The sequence below is a fragment of the Periplaneta americana genome, chromosome 8 (genome assembly GCF_040183065.1).
Source record: "Periplaneta americana isolate PAMFEO1 chromosome 8, P.americana_PAMFEO1_priV1, whole genome shotgun sequence".
Classification (NCBI taxonomy): Eukaryota; Metazoa; Arthropoda; class Insecta; order Blattodea; family Blattidae; genus Periplaneta; species Periplaneta americana.
The window spans coordinates 157,439,307-157,463,987 of NC_091124.1; the positions used below are offsets into that span (position 1 = coordinate 157,439,307).

A 24,681-nucleotide genomic window follows, 5' to 3' on the forward strand; every position below is an offset into this window, starting at 1 on the left:
TATGTGTTATATTTCCGCTGTGTCGACTGCTAGCTGGTGTGATGTCAGCGCCAACTCTAGGGAGAAAGCAGAATCTCACGCTTTAGCTGGCTTGAAGGTCATTGAAATCAGTCGGCTACATCAAAGGTACCGACGCGAAGTGTCCATTCTTTATAATCCCTATTTGCTGGGCAGACCATGTGACTCACTTAACAAGATCATGAAGGGCGGCGTTTCAACCATATAAATTAATTGGAATGCATAAAAAGTAACATATATTTCTCTAAAATGTAGTGTAATTGCATTAATAAAATTTAAAAAATCGATTAGGAGACACTTCAGACATAATTCCTTGCGAGTAAAGGTGTAATATTATTTTTGGTGTGAAAATTACGTTGTTCGTATGTGTATTAGACCTACCTGCCTTTATTTCGATTAAATATTGCGAAATTATTGTACATTCATTTATGCACGATTCAATAATTTTCAGTTGCACCGCACGATACGTTGAAATTATAGGTTATGTTTACTGTCCCAGTTGCCCTTTTCTGTCTAATTTTAGTGGTCTCCAATGCCCTGCCATCCATATGGAAATATTATAGGTTATGTTTACTATATCTTATATTCCTAAATTCGCAATTATACATTATAATTAAGCATAATGTCATGTGTGATAATCCGCACATTCAATTTGTCTGTATTTTAATACTACAATTGAGTATAAGAGTGGTATGATAAATTTTCTGTCTTTATCAAGGAAGGTAGATGTGCTATATTAAAATCACAATATAAATTCTTTTTTATTAAACCTCAAAATAGCTTCCATTCTAAACTTAAAATGTTGATGCGAAAAGATTATATTAACATGTAAAATTCTCTTCACATTAAAATAACACAGTTTTGTAATTATTTCTGCAACATATTATGCAACAAGAAGTAAAGAGAACTTATGGACACATTACACTAAATAAAACTTAGCTATGATACGCAATAAAGTTATAATATAACAATTCACTGAGCTCCATACACTGAAAAATATTACGGCCTGGTCTAGATCGAAAAGGCATTGACTGTGCCGTATTTCGCATTACTGTGAAAAGTTGTGTAAACTGTGAAATGTCCGTTATCGGTTGTAATAACTGTAAATGCCTAAAATATAATAATTTGAATAATAATATGGGACAAGGAGACGTTTGTTGCACTATAAATTCTAAGAAAAAGAAGTCAGAGTTATCCTTCCGAAAGATCCAGGAAGGCGAGAGTTTATAAAATATAATATATACTTTATGAAAATAATATATAAACTTTATGTATTTCGTATTTCAATAGTGGAAGGAAGGTGTTAATTTAAAAAAAAAACTCGATATCAAAAGTACAATACATTTTATCGTCTGCTAGGGAAAGAGTCTGTGATGAAGCGATAGTAGCGATCCTGGTGGCTAGCAACTATCTATGGATGCATATTTCAACTGTCTCTGTTTGCATATTTAGTAAGTATTGAGCTTCGCAACTGTATATAGGTACTGAACTGTGGTACCGTTATAGGTACCATACCACTAGTAATTTTCTTGGATGAATATAAGTGATTATTTACAGAGGTTTGAACTGTTCTTTTATTAAGAAAAGTGTACAATCTTAGCATTCCGTCTCTGATTCCAAGTTTCATAAACTGTAATAGAATGAACTTGTGAGAGTTAGTATCAAAAGCAACTTCTAAATCTATCATTACAGATATTGTGTTCTTCTTTTTATGAAACCCTTATAAATTTCTTGAGCAAAATATAATATAGCTTAGGTTGTGATGCGTCATATCATGATCTAAAGCCTAACTGAAATGAACTTAAAATAAATAATTTTTTTTAGTGGGTTATTTTACGACGCTTTATCAACATCTTAGGTTATTTAGCGTCTGAATGAGATGAAGGTGATAATGTTGGTGAAGTGAGTCCTGGGTCCAGCACCGAAAGTTACCCAGCAAAAAAAAATAATTGATTAAATGGCGATCTTACTCGTGTTAATTATGTAAGCATGTGCGGCTTACAGCTGTTTCAGTGCTATTCGACACCATCCTCAGAGCCTACTAGATCTCGGTGCTATCTCAACTTTGCTGCTGTTGTGTAGGTGCGTTCGTATGATGAAGAGTTGTGTCAATAGCGAAGTTGAGATAGCACCGAGATCTAGTAGGCTCTGAGGATGGTGTCGAATAGCACTGAAACAGCTGTAAGCCGCACATGCTTACATAATTAACACGAGTAAGATCGCCATTTAATCAATTATTTACATTCAAGTGTTAAAAGTAGTGTACGAAAGATTCAACATGAACTTAAAATGTCGAAAGTTTCACGTCCCCAGGTTCGTTTTTCATTAACAAGAAGTTAAAACAATTTAGAAAGATAAGATGTTAAAGATATTGATTGGTCTATTATATAGTCCTCATCCTAAGAGTATAGTATACTGTACTATACCAGTGGTATTCAATCTATGGTATGCGTACTTAAGGGGTACACATCCCACTGATTACACATGTAAAATTGCTGACATTTTTATTTTATTACACTTGTTGATAACTATTCCATTATATTATAGTTTCTTCTGCAATATCAACTTTTGTTTTTCCTTGCTTGAATACCATTTCATGTAAGTCATTACTATTATGTAAATTGCGAAATAGAATGAAAATTGAAACACTTCATCCTATTATATGCATTAAATTCGGCTTGAAAAGAGTCAACAAATGATGTCATAGCTATGGATTACCAGAATATGTAGTTAAACAAATTAGTAACTTACGGTCATATATGCCTGCAGCAACAACTTCTCTAGAGGATGTCGTCTTGAAGAAACAGGAGAAGTGGAAATTGTTGTAGAATTATAATTTCTGAATAATGGGACTATCTTTTATTTGTATTTTAACACAAATGCTCCCATGTAAAGTGAAATTAATATAATTCATATTTTGATGATTTTTTTACTATTTTGGTGACATATGATTTGACGAGTTGGCAACTCTATATATACGTACATCAGTCGCCATTGCTATGAACCACATATCGGTCTGAGATGGTGATTTCTCAGAGCTGTGATTTTGTAACTATAATCACAGTCAGAACCAGTGACAAAGCTATCACAGCGACAAAATCACAGCTCTTCACATCACACCCCACCACTGATCACGATATGTACTGCACGTATATATACATTCCTTCAATGACTACTGTGTGTTCAGTTCAAAGTGTGTATGCCGTCATGTGGCTAGTCGTTGAGCCTAGAGAATTCAATCTTCCTACACTTCCACAGAGGCATATTACTTATGTGCCAGAGAAGTTGCCTAGCAAGTACGGCGTTCATTCTGAAGAGTACTTGCCGATATGTACGGTAACACCTGTAGTGGCAGGAATGTGAACTGTTTGGAAACACGTACTGAGGTGAGTTTTTTCTTACTGTCGGGAATGTGGAAAGGGTTAAGACGATTACTTACGTATTTGTTGACATTAACTTCGACAGTCAAAATGAATACGGAGCATTTGATTTGTATTGTGGAATGTTGCCGTACGCAACTGATAACAAATACCCTGCGTACGACTTGCCCGTGCAAAACACAGTTCGAAAGAGGTTATGGTAGCACACAGACTTTACAGACCGACATCTCTTGCTACGACGTTCAAGTTATATCGTACACGTTCTCAAGTTCAGATTGAACGCCTTGATTAATAGGCAACTTCTCTGACATAAAAGCTGAAACTCGCTTCGAATCGCTGACTCACAACAGTGACGTCATGACACACTTTGAAATCAACACCCAGTATTTGTTGACTACTGCCAGTCTACAAATGAGAGGCATAAACAGCACTCAATCACAACCGAACTAGAAATGACGTATTTTTGTTGTGTGTTTATTAATACACAGTTGTGACTGGGGCAACAACTGAACAAGCAGCCAATCCATGGCCCATCATATGAGAAAGAAACTACTAGATTAAAACATCAAGTTTCTTATTTAGTTCAAAAGAATATGAAAAAGTCGTGGAAATACAACTCCAGTGGGCTGAATCTAATAGTAGGCTGGAACACATAAAGGTGTATTACCTGCAATGCAGCTGGGCTTTCGGCTATAACATCAGAGGCCTCCTTGAGAGCCCGTGAAGCTTTCATTTCTCCTTCAGCTGCTATCACCTTGGCACGTGCCTCTCGGGCTGCCTCAGCCTCAGCAGCCATGGCCCGCTGCAGTTGCAATGGCAGACGCACATCCTTCCTGCAACACATTATTATTATTATTATTATTATTATTATTATTATTATTATTATTAATCTTGTATACACTCTTTTAATACTTATATCATCACAGATTAACTGTCAAGTTTTTTTTTTTTAATTAGTACACAATGACTTCCCTGTGTTAATGTTATTGTACATGATTGACTAGTTTCGATGCTATTTTCATCATCTGCTAAATCATAGGATCGAAACTAGTTAATTAGATACAATCACATCATTATTTATCACATCATTATTTAAAATGTTAATACAGTAAAGTCGTTAGTTATTAATTTAAATAACTAACAGTTAATCAGGTATTGTTATTACATCAAAATTATTACAGTACCGGTACCACCATAAATTAATAAGCTGCAGCAGACAAAGTAGCAGTATAAGAAATTAATCCAAATTAGCCCATTCCGTGTCCAGAAGAAATTTGTCATTATACTTATTTGCCATATCAGTTATTTAAGAAATTTCACATCCTAAATAGTTTAAAGAATTCCATTGCAGTATAACCAGGTAGGGCAAGTATGACACAGGGGTGACTGAGACAGAATATTGAACTCGCTGGTGAAATTAGTGAAATTTTCATCTACAATTGTTTTAAGCTCCAAATATAACAAAAATTGTCATAAATGAAATCGAAAATTATGCCGTTGTATTCTCACCAGTTAAAATCACTGGCGTTAGCACCAGGGGCGTATTTTGCGGGCTACCGGGGCTACCGGCGGTAGCCCAAGAAAATTACAAAAGAAAAAGTTTATAATATAACATAATGTAATAATTTTGTATTATTAGTTTTACCATAGTAATTAAAATTAAAGTAATTGTTAGATATATTTTGTGTAATAATAGGGTCAGCGGTAGCCCAAACCCTTTAACCAGTATACGCCCCTGGTTAGCACTCCCACTGAACTTGCAACAATTGGGTTGAAGTCTGTTTCATATGAGAAGAAGTCATTGTTCTCTATTTTCAAATACGTTCACGTACCAATAATCATTTATATTACAGGATAAAATGACCAGGCTGTTCTAAGAGTCATTAGAAATATACCTACATTATTAACAGAAAAGAGTCACAATAATTACTTTTAAGCACTCCAGATATCAGGGCTAAACTGTAATAAGAAGGTACTGAAAATGTCACACTACCAGCACTGCAAGCGCTGGTAATGTGATGACGTAATAAACAGCAGTAGATTACAAATGTATGCCACGCAAGTATTGGTGGATTAAATATTTCATTGAAGAATTTTACAGTTCCGATTGTTTCCTACTTTTGATAACCATGTTTAATACTGTATTAAAATTGATTCCGATAAAAATAATGTACAATAGTGGCAAAAAAAAAACTGGACCGACTCTTGTAGCTGATTTCAGAGACTTGTTCACTCCAGGGCATCAGTGCATATTCCTTGGACCCAAAACCACCTGTGCAGTTGAACAACAGCCACGCAGCTGGTTAATGTTTTCGTCTTCATTGAATGGCTCAGGTGCTTGGGACGCGCTGCTATCGTGCAAACGGTCGGAGCTTCAATTCCCGTGCCAGGCACATTTTGTTTCATACATCCAACTTGAAGATGGTTTCTCTTTAAATTCTACAAATAATGACCTCAATATTCTCTCAGCATGAACCATTTTACACAAAATTAATATAAAAAAAAAACAAAAACAAAAAATAAAACACACGCAAAAATCCACTCCCCATTTGATTAAACTAAACTCAACAACGCAGTGCTTTCAAAGAACACCAATATTATGCGGCGTATGAAAGAAGAGGCTATCATTTCATATGGAGATGTGGCAAATCGATACCCAGTCACTGATCCCTCCTCAAGCTCACGAGTCAAAGTCATAGCCATGTCTTTAGAGGCTTTTGTCACAAGCCTCGCACTGAACTGTGCATCCTGGAATGACTGCCATCTTACTTGCTTACTTACTTACAAATGCCTTTAAAGGAACCCGCAGGTTCATTGCCGCCCTCACATAAGCCTCCCATCGGTCCTTATCCCGTGCAAGGTTAATCAGTCTCTATCATCATATCCCACCTCCCTCAAATCCATTTTAATATCCTCACATCTACGTCTCGGCCACCCTAAATATCTTTTTCCCTTCGGCCTCCCAACTAACACTCTATATGCAGTTCTGGATTCGTCCATACATGTGACATGCCCTGCCCATCTCAAACGTCTGGATTTAATGTTCCTAATTATGTCAGGTGAAGAATATAATGCGTGCAGTTCCGCGTTGTGTAACTTTCTCCATTCTCCTGTAACTTCATCCCTCTTAGCCCCAAATATATTTTCCTAAGAACCTTATTCTCAAACACTCTTAATCTCTGTTCCCCTCTCAAAGTGAGAGTCCAAGTTTCACAACCATACAGAACAATCGGTAATATAACTGTTTTATATATTCTAACTTCAAGATTTTTTGACAGCAGACTAGATGACAAAAGCTTCTCAATCGAACAATAACACGCATTTTCCATATTTATTCTGCGTTTAATTTCCTCCTGAGTGTCATTTATATTGGTTATTGTTGCTCCAAGGTATTTGAATTTTTCACCTCTTCGAAGGATAAATCTCCAATTTTTATAGTTCCATTTCGTACAATGTTCTGGTCACGAGACATAATCATATACTTTGTCTTTCGGGATTTACTTCCAAACCTATTGCTTTACTTGCTTCACGTAAAATTTCCGTGTTTTCCCTAATCGTTTGTGGATTTTCTCCTAACATATTCACGCCATCTGCATAGAGAGGAAGCTGATGTAATCCGTTCAATTCCAAACTCTCTCTGTTATCCTGAAATTTCCTAATGGCATTTTCTAGAGCAAAGTTAAAAAGTAAAGGTAATAGTGCATCTCCTTGCTTTAGTCCGTAGTGAATTGGAAAAGCATCAGACAGAAGCTGGCCTATACGGACTCTGGTGTAAGTTTTACTGAGACACATTTTAATTAATCAAACTAGTTTCTTGGGAATACCAAATTCAAGAACAACGTTTATATAAAACTTCTCTCTTAACCAAGTCATATGCCTTTTTGAAATCTATGAATAACTGATGTACTGTACCATTATACTCCCATTTTTTCTCAAATATCTGTCGAATACAAAAAATAGTCGATCTATTACGCCTAATTTCATACACATATAGAGTTAATATTCTCAAAAGAATATTGGACAAAATTTTGTACAACGTCAACAAAAGTGGTATTCCTCGAAAGTTACTACAGTTGAGGACCGTTTTTGCAAAACTTGCTAACTGCAAAATTTGCAAAATTGAGATTTTGATGGATTCGTTAACATAAGGTAGGCCTCTACATGAAGTTCAAGGCGTCTTAGTAAAATTGGGTTATTTCTCTTCATTGTAGTATGTCAAAGTGTGATCGTTTTTTCAAAACTTGCTGTCTGCTATAAGTGAGAGTTATAGCAAAACTTGCTTACTATAGTGTTTTGTCTCTCCTGTAAAATTTAGTTTTTTTTCAGTTAGCAAGTTTTGCAAAAACGGTCCTCACTTAGTCTCGTCCCCCTTCTTAAAAATAGGTACAATTATGGACTTTTTCCATAATTCTGGTACAATTTCCTTTTCCCAAATAGCAAGTACAAGCTTATAAATTTCGCTAGATAATGCGCTTCCACCCTCTTGTATTAATTCTGCTGGAATTTGATCAAAACCTGGAGACTTGTTCCCCCCCCCCCCAAATTTTCTATTGCAATTTCGACTGCAGGAAGTGTGGGTTCGAGTATAAATGGCTCAGCAGTTGGTATTTGAATTTTGTCCCGAACATTTGAAGGGTTTGGGGGAAAAACCAGGCAGCTTCAATTTTTTTCATTTTTGAGCTATTTATGCAGAGAGGAAGAAAAAATTACGCTCTATCGTTTGGTCGAAGAACCAGGTAATTCCAAAAACTACATTCACAGTTATAATGCATTTTGGACCTGTCTCTTTCTGTACATGTTGAATGTTTGGTGGTAAAACCAGGCAGCTCCAGGAGCCACCTTGTGGTTTCACCAAAATCTTACATTATTGTCAATAGGAAGCAGCGCTATTATCACAGCTTAAAAGACAAATAAGAAGGTTAATATTAATCCATTGTTGTCAGTATTATATTAGTAGTCAACATGGAGACTAGTGAGAGTGATTTTTCTGCTTTTGAGAGTGAATATAGGCCTAATCCAAATGAAAGTGTGTCCAGTGATGAAACATCCAGTATAACTTACTTAGATTCATTGAAAAAAAAAAAAAAAAAAATAGAACGTAATCCAAAATGGTGGCTCTCAAATACAAGAAAGGAAATAGCAATGCAAGTAAATTAAACGTGAACAAGAAAGGCAAGAATTTTCCTGTTCGTGTTTCTGAATCCGATTGTAAATGCAAGCGCCAGTGTTACCAGAAACTTGGTATCCAAATGCAAAAGGACATACTGAAATCTTAATGACATGAAGAATAAAGAAACGCAAGATGAATATTTGGATGGCCTGATAACTGTTCGTGATGTCCCACGACACCGCGTTAAAAGTGGAGGTGGCATTCCTCGTCTGCTCACATATTTATATACTTACTTACAAATGGCTTTTAAGGAACCCGAAGGTTCATTGCCGCCCTCACATAAGCCCGCCATTGGTCAATATCCTGTGCAAGATTAATCCAGTCTCTATCATCATATCCCACCTCCTTCGAATCCATTTTAATATTATCCTCCCATCTATGTCTTGGCCTCCCTAAAGATCTTTTTCCCTCCGGTCTCCCAACTAACACTCTATATGCAATTCTGGATTCGCCCATACGTGCTACATGCCCTGCCCATCTCAAACGTCTGGATTTAATGTTCCTAATTATGTCAGGTGAAGAATACAATGCGTGCAGTTCTGCGTTGTGTAACTTTCTCCATTCTCCTGTAACTTCATCCCTCTTAGCCCCAAATATTTTCCTAAGCACCTTATTCTCAAACACCCTTAACCTATGTTCCTCTCTCAGAGTGAGAGTCCAAGTTTCACAACCATACAGAAAAACCGGTAATATAACTGTTTTATAAATTCTAACTTTCAGATTTTTTGACAGCAGACTGGATGATAAAAGCTTCTAAACCGAATAATAACATGCATTTCCCATATTTATTCTGCGTTTAATTTCCTCCCGAGTGTCATTTATATTTGTTACTGTTGCTCCAAGATATTTGAATTTTTCCACCTCTTCGAAGGATAAATCTCCAATTTTTATATTTCCATTTTGTACAATATTCCCGTCACGAGACATAATCATATACTTTGTCTTTTCGGGATTTACTTCCAAACCGATCGCTTTACTTGCTTCAAGTAAAATTTCCGCGTTTTCCCTAATCGTTTGTGTATTTTCTCCTAACATATTCACGTCATCCGCATAGACAAGGAGCTGATGTAACCCATTCAATTCCATTAAATGCAAACAGGTTAAATTATACAATAAAATTCAAAATACTAATTTAAAAGTAAAAATTAATCTCTACATGGAATGATAATAAATCATACTGAGTTATTATTATTATTATTATTATTATTATTATTATTATTATTATTATTATTAATTTTAGTTTCGTCTGGGTTCATATGAAGTGATAGTGTGTAAAACTGTCTTTGCTAGAGGTAAAGTATAAAGTGAGCTATGACTTCTACTATAGATTCTTCACTACAAACTTTAGTGATGTATCCTTTGGTAAGCCACGTAGTGACACTTGCCAAAAATATTATATCTTAGAGAAGAAGATGTTATAATCTCAAACTGAAGAAGAGAAAAGAGCCCTTATAATTCAGAAAGATTTACATCTTAGGAAAGCTGACCTCTTCTATTTACAGTTGAAAGAGAAGTCATCTTTGTCTAAGGCAGATGAAGCTGTAGAAACTATCTGCTTCGATTTTCAGCAGAATATGGATTTTCTTACCATACCATCAGGGAATGTTTTCTATAGCAGACAGCTATGGCTTTACAGCTTTTGCATACATGTAAGCAGCACTCATAAAAGTTGCTTCTACATGTATGATGAAAGTGCGGGTAAAAATAGACCCAATGAGGACATTAGTTTTCTTGATCAGTTCTTTGCTATAGTTTGAAAGAAATCAGTAAAGCATATTTTCATGTTTTCGGACAACTGTGCAGCACAAAATAAAAACCATACTATTGTGCAATATTTATTCACATTGGTGCAGCAAGGCAGATTTCAGACCATCACACACATGTTTTCAGAGGTGAGTCACAGTTTTCTCCCCTGTGATCGCTCATTTGGACTTGTTGAATCACAGAAGAGGAAACATGATATGTTCCGCACGACCGGTATAAAGTCGTCAGAGACAGCTCCAAAAAGTTTGAAGTCATTCCAGTAAGTCAATATATGCTGAAGAATTTCAGTGAGTGTTACCAAAGCCGCTACAAGGAACTACTAAATAACGCTAGAAATGTCAAGTTCATGATTTCTACTTACAAACTATTTCAGTATAACATGCGATATAAGCAGATTGTTCGGTGTAGTGAATCTTTGAATGCAACTTTATTTTTTGACTTTCCTATTATGTACAAATATGGTCCTTCTTCCCTCATATACCAAAAAATATATTCAGAACATCTCTAGATAAAAGCAGCCAAGTTAAAGATGCTATGAAGTTGGCATGTCAGTATGTGCCACCAACTGATATGCCATTTTATGAGAGTTTACTGTTCGCCTCAAATACACGTCAAACTGGAACTTCTGAATCTGATGATTAATGATAACTGAGAACGAATATATATTCACAGTTTCACATATTTGACTCTCAAACAACACCTACGTATCCCATCAACTTTTAAAAATTAAAGTTACTTAAAAGTAATGTTTAAAAATACAATAAAAATTGAAAGTATCTGTATTTGGTGGAATAACAAGGTGGCTCCAACAAATTCAAAATTTCTGTAATCCTAAAAAATAATTTTAAAATCATATATTTCTTAAACAATCATTTACTTATACCAATTACCATGTTATGTTTTAGTTTGAACATTAGAGGAAGCATTATTAATTTTTTTAAGAGTTTTTCTTACTTATATCGAAAAGTACTAAATTGGAGCTGCCTGGTTTTTCCCCTAAATCCCTCATTTCTATTTGGCCTGTGTACATTTAGTAGTGGTCCAAAATAGTTTTTCCATCTGTTCAAGATTGAATGAGAGTCTACAAGCAAGTCACCATTCTCATCCTTGATCACGTTTAGGCCTACCCTTGACTGATATCCGCTCTTAATTCCTTTATACCCTTATATAAATCTCTAATGTTTTTATTCTTACTATTTGTTTCTACCTCATTCAGTTTTTCCCTCAAGTAATCTCTCTTTTTATTCCTAAGTGTATGACTTGCTTCATGTCTTTCATTGAAATAATTATCTCTATTTGCCTCAACTGGATCTTGTAAGAATTTCAATTTTGCCTGTTTCCTTTACCATGCAACAATCTTCATCAAACCACGGTTTCTTTTTCTCAGTTTCATAATAACTTATGCTCTCCTCAGCTACAATTTTGATACTATCTCTAACATTTTTCCATACGCTATTAACATCTAACTCTTTCTCAACTTCGTCAGAGCTTCCTAAAATGGCAAACCTATTTGAAATTTCGACTTGATAATATTGCTTAGTTTCCTCTTTCTTTAATTTCAGGATATTGAATCTACCAATATTAACTTGTTGCTCTACTCACTTGACTACTGATAGTCTTTCTCTTAATTCTCCAATTAGCAAATAATTGTCAGAATTACAGTCTGCTCCCCTGAAAGTTCGAATGTCTGCTAGCATGTCTCCGTTTGTCTATCACTGCCAACAGTTAACTTAATATATGGAAGGATTGGAGTGCAACCAGTGTTACGATACATCGTTATTACGAACTTATAGGACTACTGTTATTAGGTATAATAACTCATATTGTCCACACCTGTGGAGTAACGGTCAGCGCGTCTGGCTGCGAAACCAGGTGGCCCGGGTTCGATTCCCGGTCGGGGCAAGTTACCTGGTTGAGGTTTTTTCCGGGGTTTTCCCTCAACCCAATATGAGCAAGTGCTGGGTGACTTTCGGTGCTGGACCCCGGACTCATTTCACCGGCATTATCATCTTCATATCCTTCACACGCTAAATAACCTAATGTTGATACAGCGTCGTAAAATAACCCAATAAAAAATAAATAAATAACTCATATTTTTTGGGTAGACTAAGCCTCAAAGGCCTCTTAAGAGCTTCGCCACTTGCTAATGGTGAATACTTAACTTTTCGTCATTCACCCATATGAAGCCAGTTGTGTAGACCAATTTACCGACAGAATCGTTGCCCAGAGTGCACCATAGGAGGTCGGTCTACACTATACCCTCTGTCTCTTCATCTACCCTCTGTTAGTCTAAGCTGTTTTAAAAAAGGAGTTCGCTATTCATGTATAACAGTCTTCAATGCACTGCCTAATTATCTTAAAGATTTTAAGAACAATGAGAAAAGGTTTAGAAAAGAATTAACCAAATTTCTACATACTCATACCTTCTACACAACTGATGAATTGTTTATGCTTGTGAATTGAATTATTCTAGTTAAAATGACATGTACAATTGAATATATACTGTATAGGTCAACTGATGAATTTTTAAGCTTATAAATTGAATTAATCTACTTCATGTGAATTGTACTGTTTTGTATAGCTTAACGAAAATAAGTTTGTAAATTGAACTAATTTGATTGTATATGTTTGTATAGTTTGGCTGATGAATTGTATATGCTTTTAAAATGAATACTAGTCTGTATAGCTCTACTGATGAATTGTATATGCTGTAAATTGAATGGTAATAATCTGTATAGCTCAATTGATGAATTGTATATGCTGTAAATTGTATAGTAGTCTGTAAAGCTGAACTGATGAATTGTTTATGATTATAAATTGAATTAATCTGCTTGATATAAATTGTACAAATTTGTATAGCTTAATGAAAGTATGCTTGTAAATTGAATTAATCTGCTTACTTTGTATTGTATATGTTTGTATAGTTTTGGCGGATGAATTGTATATGCTTTAAATTGAATAATAATCTGTATAGCTCTATTGATAAATTGTTTGTGTTTGTAATTTGAAGTAGTTTGCATGATATGTATTATCAATTTCTGTATATCACAACTGATTGAATTGTTTATGCCTTAAATTTAATTAACTTACTTGTTTTGTATTATACATGTAGCTCAACAGATGAATGATCGTTTGCGTTTGTAAATTTAATAACTGATTGGCTATGTACCGGTATTGTATATTTTTAGTAGAGCCATCGATGTAGCTCAGTCTGCAGATTCGCTGGGCTGCTGATCCGGAGCTGCGTTTGGGCTTGGATTGGATCCCCCTTTGGTCTCAATGAATGGTTTCTTCCGAGGTTTTCCCCAGCCGTGGGACTGAAGCCAGATGATCTATGGTGAATCCTCGGCATCACTTCATTTCCCCCTTTGATTTGATTACCTGGTTGGGTTTTTCCGAGGTTTTCCCCAACCAAAAGACAAATGCCGGGTAATGTTTTGGCGAATCCTCGGATCTCACCTCCTCGTATGTAATCGTGAAAACTTTGTAACTAATTCAACAGTTCATAGCATAAATACACGTCAAAAAAATGACTTTCATACTCCATCGGCAAGTCTATCGTGCTATCAAAAAGGAGTGCGTTATATGGCAGTAAAAATTTTTAATAGCCTCCCTATCGATATAAAAAATGAAACTCAAAACATACAATTATTTAGGGCCAAATTAAAGAAGTACCTAATTTCTCACGCCTTCTATTCTGTAGGTGAATTCATGACATTCAATAACACTTCATGAAATTGATACTAAAACTATGTGTTGTACTAGTAGACTATATTGTAAATCTCGTCTGTATATATTTCATCTAGACTGTGACTATAAATTAAGATTTTATAATAGTATTAAGTTTTTTGACTTGTTCCATATTCTAGCTGTAAGCATGTATGAATACGATGGAATGTTAATAAATACAATACAATACAATACAATCATTGTAGAAAATTACTACGTTGTAAAACTCTAAAAATTGTAAAATATTGTAAAAATTGTAATTATAATATTGCAAAATTTTGACTTGTTCCACATCTTAAAGCTTCATTGCTCAGTAAGATCTATGGAAGATAATGAATGAATGAATGAATGAATGAATGAATGAATGAATGAATGAATGAATGAATAACCATGATGAGATGAGATGATGATGGAGATTTGTTGGGATGCCACAAGAGAACCGGTGTTTCTAGAAAAAACCCTTGTGTTACCTGGAGCACAGGCTTATCCAACACCAGTTATAAATCAGTGGTACACCCGAATCCACAGGATTGTACATCCAGCGCTCTAACCACTAGACCACTGTGGCAGCTAGATATTTAATATATTTGCAATATTACTGTTTATATGCCTTTAATAACAGCTGATCCGTACATAGATTATGTTTTATTCATAATTTCATTGTACAATAAAAAAAAAAACCCTTCCTCATATTTCGTTACTGGTACTTACTTCTTTTTGTCTTAATGTTGCATGGTTTGAAGACCGTTTTAACAATGTATTTACAGATATAAGTTAAATGCAATCACCTATAAAGTATAACATAAACTGCCACTGATGTTTATCCTAACAAGTTTGAAAACGTTTATACTGCTTTTAAGGAAGCATATTTCAGTAACTTTCGGGTAAATAAGTACATAAAAATACAATAATACATTAATTATTTAAACATAAATGTTATCTTACATTTCAACTCTCTCAACTTTAACTCCCCAAGGATCAGTTGCCTCGTCCAGTGCCGTCTGCATGGTGTGTGAGATTGCCTCCCTCTCAGATAGGATTTCGGCCAAATTTCTTGTTCCCAGCACATTTCGCAGAGTTGTAGCAGCAAGAAGGCGCGTTGAATGGCTATAGAAAATAAGTCACACAGAATCAATCAGTGACAACAAAATGACTTCACTCCTCTTTAAAAACCAATATATAAATGTTCAGTTCTTAATTTTAATTTCACATGTCAGTTGGCCAGAAAAAGTTTATACAGCATTCTATAAAGCAAAATTAACATTTTTTAACGTTCAAATGCTGCTGACTTATTTCGTAAAGGGGCTATTTCTCAGTGTCACGTGATTTGAATCCCATGCACAGAAGAAGACAGTTTAACACGAAAGTTTACTTGGAAAATTGGCTTCATACGTAAGTGCAAGAAGTTGTGTTTTTCTTGTGAGCAAAGACTGTGTTATCAATTATAAATTATAAAAAACTGTCCTAAAATAATGTACGTATTTGTGACCGAAATTTAAAAAAAAAAAAAACATTAAATGATGACCTCAAAGTTATCATTAGCCTACACTATAAACAAATGTGTAGGCTTATTAGAAAAGAGTTTTGCTGACATAGCGACGTTGATTTGTTTTATTGTCACTATACCCAACAATTACATAGGTTTCTACTTTTAATTACTGACAGCCTCGATGAAAAAACAATAAATGTAAAATATTATACAAAAATATGCAGCCTCATTTGAGTTTTGCAAGTTACCTATGATCAAGATACAAGTAAGTTATACGTACTGTTATATTTCATACCTTTATGGTTTTAAGGAGCATAACAATGCCAAATAAGGAAACAAAGTGCATTGAACTGTTTGAAACTTTTGCAAAAATAATAAAAAAGTTAATTATACAGCAGATCCTATAACAAAGAAATTCTGATATGCTTTGGCATTATGCTACATCCTGCAATAAGTTAAATAATATAATGTTGTATGATGCATAAGTATGTCACAGTTGGCAACGCTTGACTTCCAAGAAACAACCTGAAGAGTTTATATTTTTGGAAAGAATATTAGACTAGATCATTAAAAAAAGGCGGATGTAAAATTATGTAAGCTAAACAGAATTCATAGAGCGAAAACTGTCAAAAACAATAAACGAACTTCATGAATACACAAAACTAAGACCTAAAATACAAAACACTGCAATTTTTTTCAACGAATCTATGAAAATTATCAAAATAAGTCTAAAAGAACAAAAATATTTCATTAGTTAAAATGAATAATAAATAAAAACGATCTAACAAAATCACTCTATTCAACTTACATGTTTACAAATACTACAGAAATAACGTTTTCTCTTTGCCCGAATGAAGATGCAAAATCATCAAAATCCTGATTGTTGGCAGTAATGATTCATACAATTTTATGAACTGAATGTTACTGGTGATGAAATGAAACATCACTTCACTCTCATCTGTAGGATAGCAATCAAGTATTGAAACATTCTGGCCTATCAACAACGAAACTCCTCTTTCCTTTGTGAGAAAGACTCTAAGAATGTGTTTGTTGCTTTTGAAATTTCTGATGAAGAAAGCGCTGCAATATTTTCAAACAACATTGCTAGATTCTTTTCATAAACGTTTTCTTTGATCAACCCTCATATTTCATCTAAATGTTCAACTACTTGTCTGTGATGTAATAATCATGATGAAGATCTGGAACACATTCTTCTATACTGTTCATCCATAAACCACAAAAGAAGTAAATTAAAATCATCAGTACCAGTTGCAGAAGACACAACCTTGCAGTAGTATATATTGACTACATCCCAACTCTGGCTACTAGCAACAGGCATCTATAATGAACACCGATCAAAATACCCCTCATTTCTCATGAAAAACAAAAACTGAATAGACTACAGTGGACTATAGTGGACTTTATGTTGTCAGCAAACAGCTGGATACATTAAGAAGATTGGTTGATTGATACAAAATTATATAGGATGGAAGTGGTATAACTGTGCAGATTGAAGGGGACAATGAAATACATTAAAATAAATTTTAAAAAACAATTACGCGTTTTGTAATTAAGTGCATGGTTAATTAGAAAATTAGGCTGAAAGACTGCGAAGTTTGGCAACAACTCACCTACAAATACACCCGAACTCAGATTTGAATTGCAGCATTCCGTCACTTAGTCACTGTAGTAGGGTTGCCAGAGTTCCTCACGGCAGGAAATAACTATACATGTTTATCTTTTTATTTAATTTGCTAGAAAACCGTCTATATTATTTGAAAACTGGAAACAGATACATCATTGTGTATCAATTTCTCTAACGATAAGAGTAAATATCATAATTGTAAGAATAATACTTATCGAGAAAAAGTGTTATCATTTAGGAGAAGTTATTTTTTTTTCTGAGAAAAGTATTTATTTGAGACTAATATGGTATTAGCATTTTTTTTTTTTTTACTCAATCCAAGGGATAAGCTGTTAAAATCTGCGCAGTTATATTACTTCCATTATATATACAGTATAATCTTGCTTTATTGTTTTGTATCATCCACAAAACATCAATCAACAAGAGTAATGGTGCTATCACACACGAAGAAGTAAATGTAGCAATCCAACCAAGAAAACCTACTAAACTTAAACCACGGATTGTTTACGTTCATTTATGTAACTTTCAATGTTATAGCAACAAATTAATATTAATTTCCATGAAGTAGTCTGAAAAGAGAAAATGGCATTGATTGCAATATTATATTTATGCATTAATAATAAAATATCACACATTCCTACTTATTTTAGAGATGGTCGGAAACAAGAATTTAAATTTTATGAATACTATATTTCATATTTAAATTATATTCTGAAGTTTACATAAAACTGTATAAAATATCTGAAAAATTTATACAATAAAATAATGTAACAATTTGAGAAATGAGTTAGCATAGTTAATGGGGAATTTTAATTACTACAGGAAATTTACTCAAGAGACTGTGAGGTAAACATACAGTAGCAATAGAGAAATTATGGAATGAATGACAAGGGAAAGCGAAGTATCTATCTACTACTTTAAAAAAGCAAGAAGACACATATCTACTTTATCAAAATTCCCGTTTTTTTCGTAAGGAGCCAATCATCTGACTGACTGACTGACTGACCTATGGCCGGGCCATTGATGGAGAGACTACAAGGGTGCAGTTCTGATCCTGGGTGAAGGTAAGTGATTTATGTTCACACCTTAGTTTCCAATATGGCTCCAGGTCTTATTCTGTCTCCTACCAGTACAAGAAAGAAATCCAAGAATTTACTTACTATACATAAAAATGACCGGAGCAAAAAAAGCTATCATCAACTTCTATTACTGTTGTCAAGGCAGCAGGGAAACTCTACCTCCTTGTTGCTCATAAATCTCTACCAAAGGATTTTTTTTTAATAACACTTATGCCACATTTACAATCTGTCTACAATAGACAATAAGTAAATATTATAAAGGAATATGACACGAGTGGAGATGTTATCTCATGACAACACTCCAAAAGAAAAATAACAATGTTTTAAATAGTTGTAGTAAAAATGAAGGTGAAGAGCATTGGTCCTTTTAAGTCTTCTTATTGTTTGGCTATTATCCAGCAAATTTAATGCATGATGATTCAGATGTTGATTTAATCGGTGCAGGTATTTTTTGCTGAACTTAGAGATCTCTTCTTTTACAGTTGAAATGTTTAGATCATGATGAATGACATCATTACGTACATACCATGGTGCAGTGACAACGGAACGTAAAGTTTTGGACTGATACCTCTGCAGTATTTCAATGTTTCAGTTGCTAGCAGTTCCCCACAGTTGGATGCCGTATGTCCGGATTGGTTTTAGTATGACTTTATAAACAAGAAGTTTATTTTCTAATGACAGTTTTGATTCAGGTCCCAATAACCAATAGATTTTTTATGTTTTAAAATTTAATTCTTTACGTTTAGACCAAAGGATTAGAAGAAGATTTTATCAAAATGTAACAATTTATATAGAAATGAATATGAACTACCTATATTATTGTTACTTGATACAATTCTGTGATGATATACTGTAGGAAATTATATCATAACTTATGGAGTTTATTTCTGAGATACTCTTGAGTAACGGAAATTCATACGAACATGGGTGTAATTATGCTCCATTTTGAGATTATATTTGTATCACTGAGAATTAGTCTATATAGTTCGTTTGCATCCACATAGCCTTATTATTACAACTTAAACTGATAAGTAGTAAGTAGTGAAAAGTGAATGCGTCAGTTGATTGGCCCATATAGGCTATCTTTGAAGATAATCTAAACTACATATTCGATTCACATGTATGGAGTGTGTGGGAAGGTATTGTATTAGGTACTGTAAATATCGTCTGGTGCAAGGCAAACAAATTCTATCACATATAAAATACCATCCATGAAGCACTTACGTAATATTTTATGGTCTTTTAACCCTTCACCACACACATACAATTTTATTGTATATCATCAGCACATGCGTGGGGTACATTTTTACCCCACCATTTTGGTATCATTTTAATATCAGAAACAATTATGTGTATGAGTTTTTTGTATTTCATGTAATTCAAATGTTTATTTCTAGCTTCACATTAAGAACAAATTAAATTTTTATAGACTTTTTGTCACTAATTAGCTATAGAAAAGAAATTGGATATACTCTTGAATTATATTTGGACATATTTATTCTAATTGATTTAATTTATTACATTATCGAAACGTGACAGAAACACAACCTACTCTGAGAAATCAGATTCAGGTTTACACACAACATAACCAAACGTCTTTACATACGAGCTTTTGAACACATTTGTTTATAGGTTTGCGAACTTTGTTTCTCAGGCAGCTTTCACAATGACCACTGGATAGCTTTCTTGGGATACCTGTCCCATCTTTAGTCCAAAGGTATTTAAAGTTTTGGAGGGATCATTTTAGGCTCCCTGCAAAATACAAGAGAAATAAGTACCTTTATTTCTGCTATATTTGTTGGTGAAGCGTCACGTTCGTGGCTGATTCATCCTCTAATTGACTGGATACAGATATATGTGGAATTCACAATAACATCTATATCATCATCAATGAGGTAAAACCAAATTTCCAACGGTGGTTTGGCTACACGAGGTTTTCCTTTGCTGCCAGATAGATGAGTGACTATAATATAGGCTCTTATTCTCGTGTCTCAAGGGGGTTCATTTTCTTTCCACAGACCATCCTTACATGTGCATTTCTTTTAGGGATTATTTTACGATACTGTATCAGTATCTCAGGTTATTTAGCATCTGAATGAAATGAAGGTGATAATGCTGGTGAAATGAGTCCAGGGTCCAGCACCAATAGTTACCCAGCATTAAATTTGCTAATTTTGGGTTGAAAGAAAACCCCGGAAAAACCTCAACCAGGTAACTTGCCCCAACTGGGATTCGAACCCTGGCCACCTGGTTTCGTGGTCAGACGCACTAACCTTTACTCCACAGGTGTGAACCTTACGTATGTATATAGATTCATTTTCTTCTTCATAAGTCATCCTCATTATCATCAATTTCCATACTTTCTTGTTCACATATACTACTGTAATCACTATCTGATAGATATATGATGATTGTCGCTATCATGTTCATCACTTTCAATATACCCTTCTTCATTGTCTTCATCAAGTTAATTCACAGGGTTGCGAAGTTAAATTTTGGTTCAAGGCTTTTAATATCGAAGGTTGATTTTGATTAATTGTTGGCTTCTATTGAAACAATTTTATAATGATTTGAAGAATTGCCATATTTATAGCTCCATTCATGCAATTTTAACACATTTAAATACATACCGTAAATCAAGTAATCCTTGAAAATGTCTGTACAGTAAACAAAATCAAACAGCACTATCTTGTTCATATTCACAATTTAGATTCAACTCATTCAAGACTCATGCAGATACTTCATTTTTCAATACTGCTTCCTCTTCATCTGGAAGTTCTTCGAGATTGTCTTCTATTGTATGTTGCAGCTCCACATTGTCTCTCTTCATAGACCAACAGTAGTCAGCCATCATCACTTCAACCCACCTGCCTTGATAACGCTTTTCTATTCCTTCCATGTCTTGATGAACCCTTTCTCCGTGTTCTTCAATGTAATCTCCAAGACAGTCAAGGAAGAAGTCAAGATGGCTATGAAGGAAATGGATTTTAATGTCCATATTGCGCATAAATCTAATAAAAATATTACGGAGAAATTTAAGCATAATTCACAGCTACTGTAATAATCTACTAAGTGTAAAAGTATTTTCGTAACATACCTAAACATTTTAAACAAAGTCGTGAGAAACAAACCTGTAGTTGTTGACATTGACGACAGCAGCTAGGGGTTCTCTGACACGGTAGTATATGACAGCATCCACGCAAACAGTGACAGAGTCCTTGCTGAGAACCTAACGTGCAACACATATAAGCACATCACAACATGCACTGCCATAACATGCACCAATGACAATGTGACAGCTGGAAAACTGGGAATTGAACATTTCTTGTTCCTGAAAATGATTCACAAATGTTATCCTCAATCTGACTTCTATAAAGAATGGTTCACTCAGGGAACTTTAAATTGTACAATTATATTTGAATTTAAATCATAATTTTATTTTTATACTTAAGTAGAAAAACTATTACTGGAATTATTTATTAGTGTTTATATTTAATCAACAATTTTTATTTATTACTATTTCGTAATTTATTTAAACTTCATTAGTCGCCAAAAATGTAAAATATAAATACAATATTTTCAATCCGTTCCCTAAATGAAATGTTACACAAAAAGCAAAGAACGTAAAATTCCACACTACAATATTAACCAATTGAAAAAAGGTACAGTAAAGAATACAACTGAAACCAGACAGAACGAAACATTAAGGCTGGAACGAGAGAGTCTCAAGCCACAAACTGGTGATAACAATGACTGTGATGATAAAGAACGTCTTGATAATGAATTTTAAATCATAATTGAAGTTCTCAGAGCCAAAGGCGACCAACCCACGATTTTGTATTGTTCATTATTAAGCCTTTTTTCAAAACTATACATCGTTGTTATAGATTCAAGCTATATTTTTGTATTTATTCAATGTAGACCAATTAAAATAAATTGTGAAACCAATCATTTTTTGTCAGGATCCTCTTAATTTCAACCCTTATTTACTCATTTTGTAATTGTGGGTTAGTCGCCTTTGGCTCTGAGCCTTTCATTCATTCATTCATTCATTCATTCATTCATTCATTCATTCATTCATTCACTTATTCATTTATTTATTTATTCATTCATTTATTTATTTATCTATTTATTTATCTAATTATTTATTTATCTATTTATATATTTATTAATTTATTTTATTATTTATATATATATATTTATTTATTTTATTATATATATTTATATTTATCCATTTATTTTATTTTATTTTTATTTTTTTAGGGATTGGATCCCTAGGACCATTGAATGAATGAAATGAAATGCGCACAATGTGCATAGGATTTGTAGCTTAGTCTTTGCAAAAGTTTGTGAGTGAGGTTTTCCTTTCACGGCAGTTTTCAACGATCCCTAGGACCATTTCATATCTAATAAAGTGGATCACACAAGGTGATCTCATGCAGTGGAACTGGATGGTGGTGTTTTTTTTTTTTAATTAATATATAATGCGTTAAATGTACACAAAGAATGTCTTCTAATTAGATACTGGGTAACAGAAAATTAAAGTTAACACAAAAATTCATTTTGTGATACATGCAATGTCACTCATGACAAGTTGAAAGGCATCTTAATTGCCTTTCATACCTTTCAATGGGAAATAGATAATCTTTATATTCCGAATCTTTGAGCCTCTAGTTTCTTAAATAATGTATACATTAAACACTTTTTTTTTCTAAAAAATTAGGCCTATCATCATCGTCATCATCATTGTCATTGTCATTGTCATCGTCATCACCATCACTATCTCTCTATTATGGATCAATTCTCAGCTATTTATTAGGTTCTTTAGACATCTCTTTAGATTAGAAGTCTCATCCTTTTCTTCTAAAAGTTTTAATGTACTAAATATATAAATTTCATTTTATGTTTTAAGAAGTAAAATGTCTGTAATAATAATGCGCTTCTGCATTACTTTCATTAGTAATGAACACTGATTAATAGATTTTGCGATCTGTGAACACAGAACACTATACATAAATATACGTTATATATCTGCTTTACAAATAATGAAAAAACGACAAAGGAAATGGGTGTAATTTTGACCGAACATTCCTCAACATCAATCTTGAAATTATCAGAATGTTTACTTTTGTTTCAGGTATGTAAAGTCGATTTACAGATGATTTCACTAATGGCATATTCAAGTTCAACATTGGTTGTAAGAAGATTAAGGAAAATACAGTATAACATAACACTAGAAACTTGGTATATTAAACATTTCAACATGACAGGAATCAAAATGCCATAATTACCACTGTTTTCTTTATAAGACAGTAATAAAAAATGTAAATTACATTTATTCCAGGGGCGTAGTGTGCATGGATGCGAGTGATGTGTCGCATCCTCTGAATTTTTCTGAACAAAAAATATATTTATTGTCATTTACTGGCATTTTATTTTGTGTGTATCGTGTTGTACCTGTTACACATAATAATTATTATTTTAAGATTACTTTCAAATTTTAAATGTCGCTGCTACAGCAATGGAAATATATTACACGAAGTTACAAAGGCACACGCTCATGCCAATTTATTAACGGCGAGTTCTTACTCCTGAGAAATGTGACTGTGTATGTCACACCGGTAGGTGTAAGTCAGAGCGAGGCAACGTTCAGCCGCTGAGTGGAAGAACGCCACTGTGCTGAGGATGCAATGTAGATTACGCTGCATGACAAAATGCGCCTGCATGACAAAATGTGACAGTGTCCATCACATCAGTTGAGCTATATGAAAACAGCAACTGCTGAATGGAAGAACGTCACTTACACTGTGACCAAGGGATGTGATCTAGGTTCCACATTTGGCGACACGTGTGTGCTCATGTTCAATTTTTCTGTGTGTTTTATAACTTTTCTGCATGACATATTTTGTTATTGCTAATAGTAATACTTTTAAAAATTATTTATGAGACCTGTGCTCTATTTATAGTGTATTTTAAGTTAACCTACATCATTCTGTACAACTGTAAACTCTAAATGTGTAATTTTGCCACAACTTTCAAGCAACAGAATAACCTATGTGATATAAGAATCGCATCTGCAGGTAAGTTTGCCGAATCGGAAACTTCTGTGTTGTTAATGATGATAAAACTGGCTGTAGACGTGTAGGGATGAGTAAACTTTTTTGCGTCTTTGTTTATTATTTTCTCGTGAAAAATCTGTTTGGAATCATACAGATTATAATGATTTAAATAGTATTTACAGATCCAGGAAACGACACAAAGACTCTGCAAGTCACAACAAGTGTGAAAAAACAACTGCATTTCTTTGTCAAAACCCTAAGTACTGAATTTGTTTTAAGTGATCAGTATAGCAGTGGCGTAGCGTCAATGTAAGCTAAAAAGCTTAGCCTCCCCAGTTAATAATAATT

At 33.9% G+C, this 24,681-nt stretch overlaps 1 protein-coding gene across 15 annotated transcripts in view; it reads right to left on the reverse strand.

Annotated features, from left to right (window-relative positions):
• Positions 1–24,681, reverse strand: part of LOC138705188 (band 7 protein AGAP004871-like) — a 683,889-nt gene that overhangs the window by 25,435 nt on the left and 633,773 nt on the right. For 14 of the 15 annotated variants that reach the window (XM_069833922.1, XM_069833912.1, XM_069833923.1 and 11 more), the window contains 3 exons: positions 21,406–21,503; positions 15,007–15,168; positions 4,066–4,231 (listed from right to left, as the gene is read on the reverse strand). In XM_069833922.1, coding sequence (XP_069690023.1) covers positions 4,066–4,231; positions 15,007–15,168; positions 21,406–21,503 — 426 coding nt within the window. The remainder of the gene's footprint in view (positions 1–4,065; positions 4,232–15,006; positions 15,169–21,405; positions 21,504–24,681) is intronic. The other variant, XM_069833910.1, reaches the window with a different exon arrangement.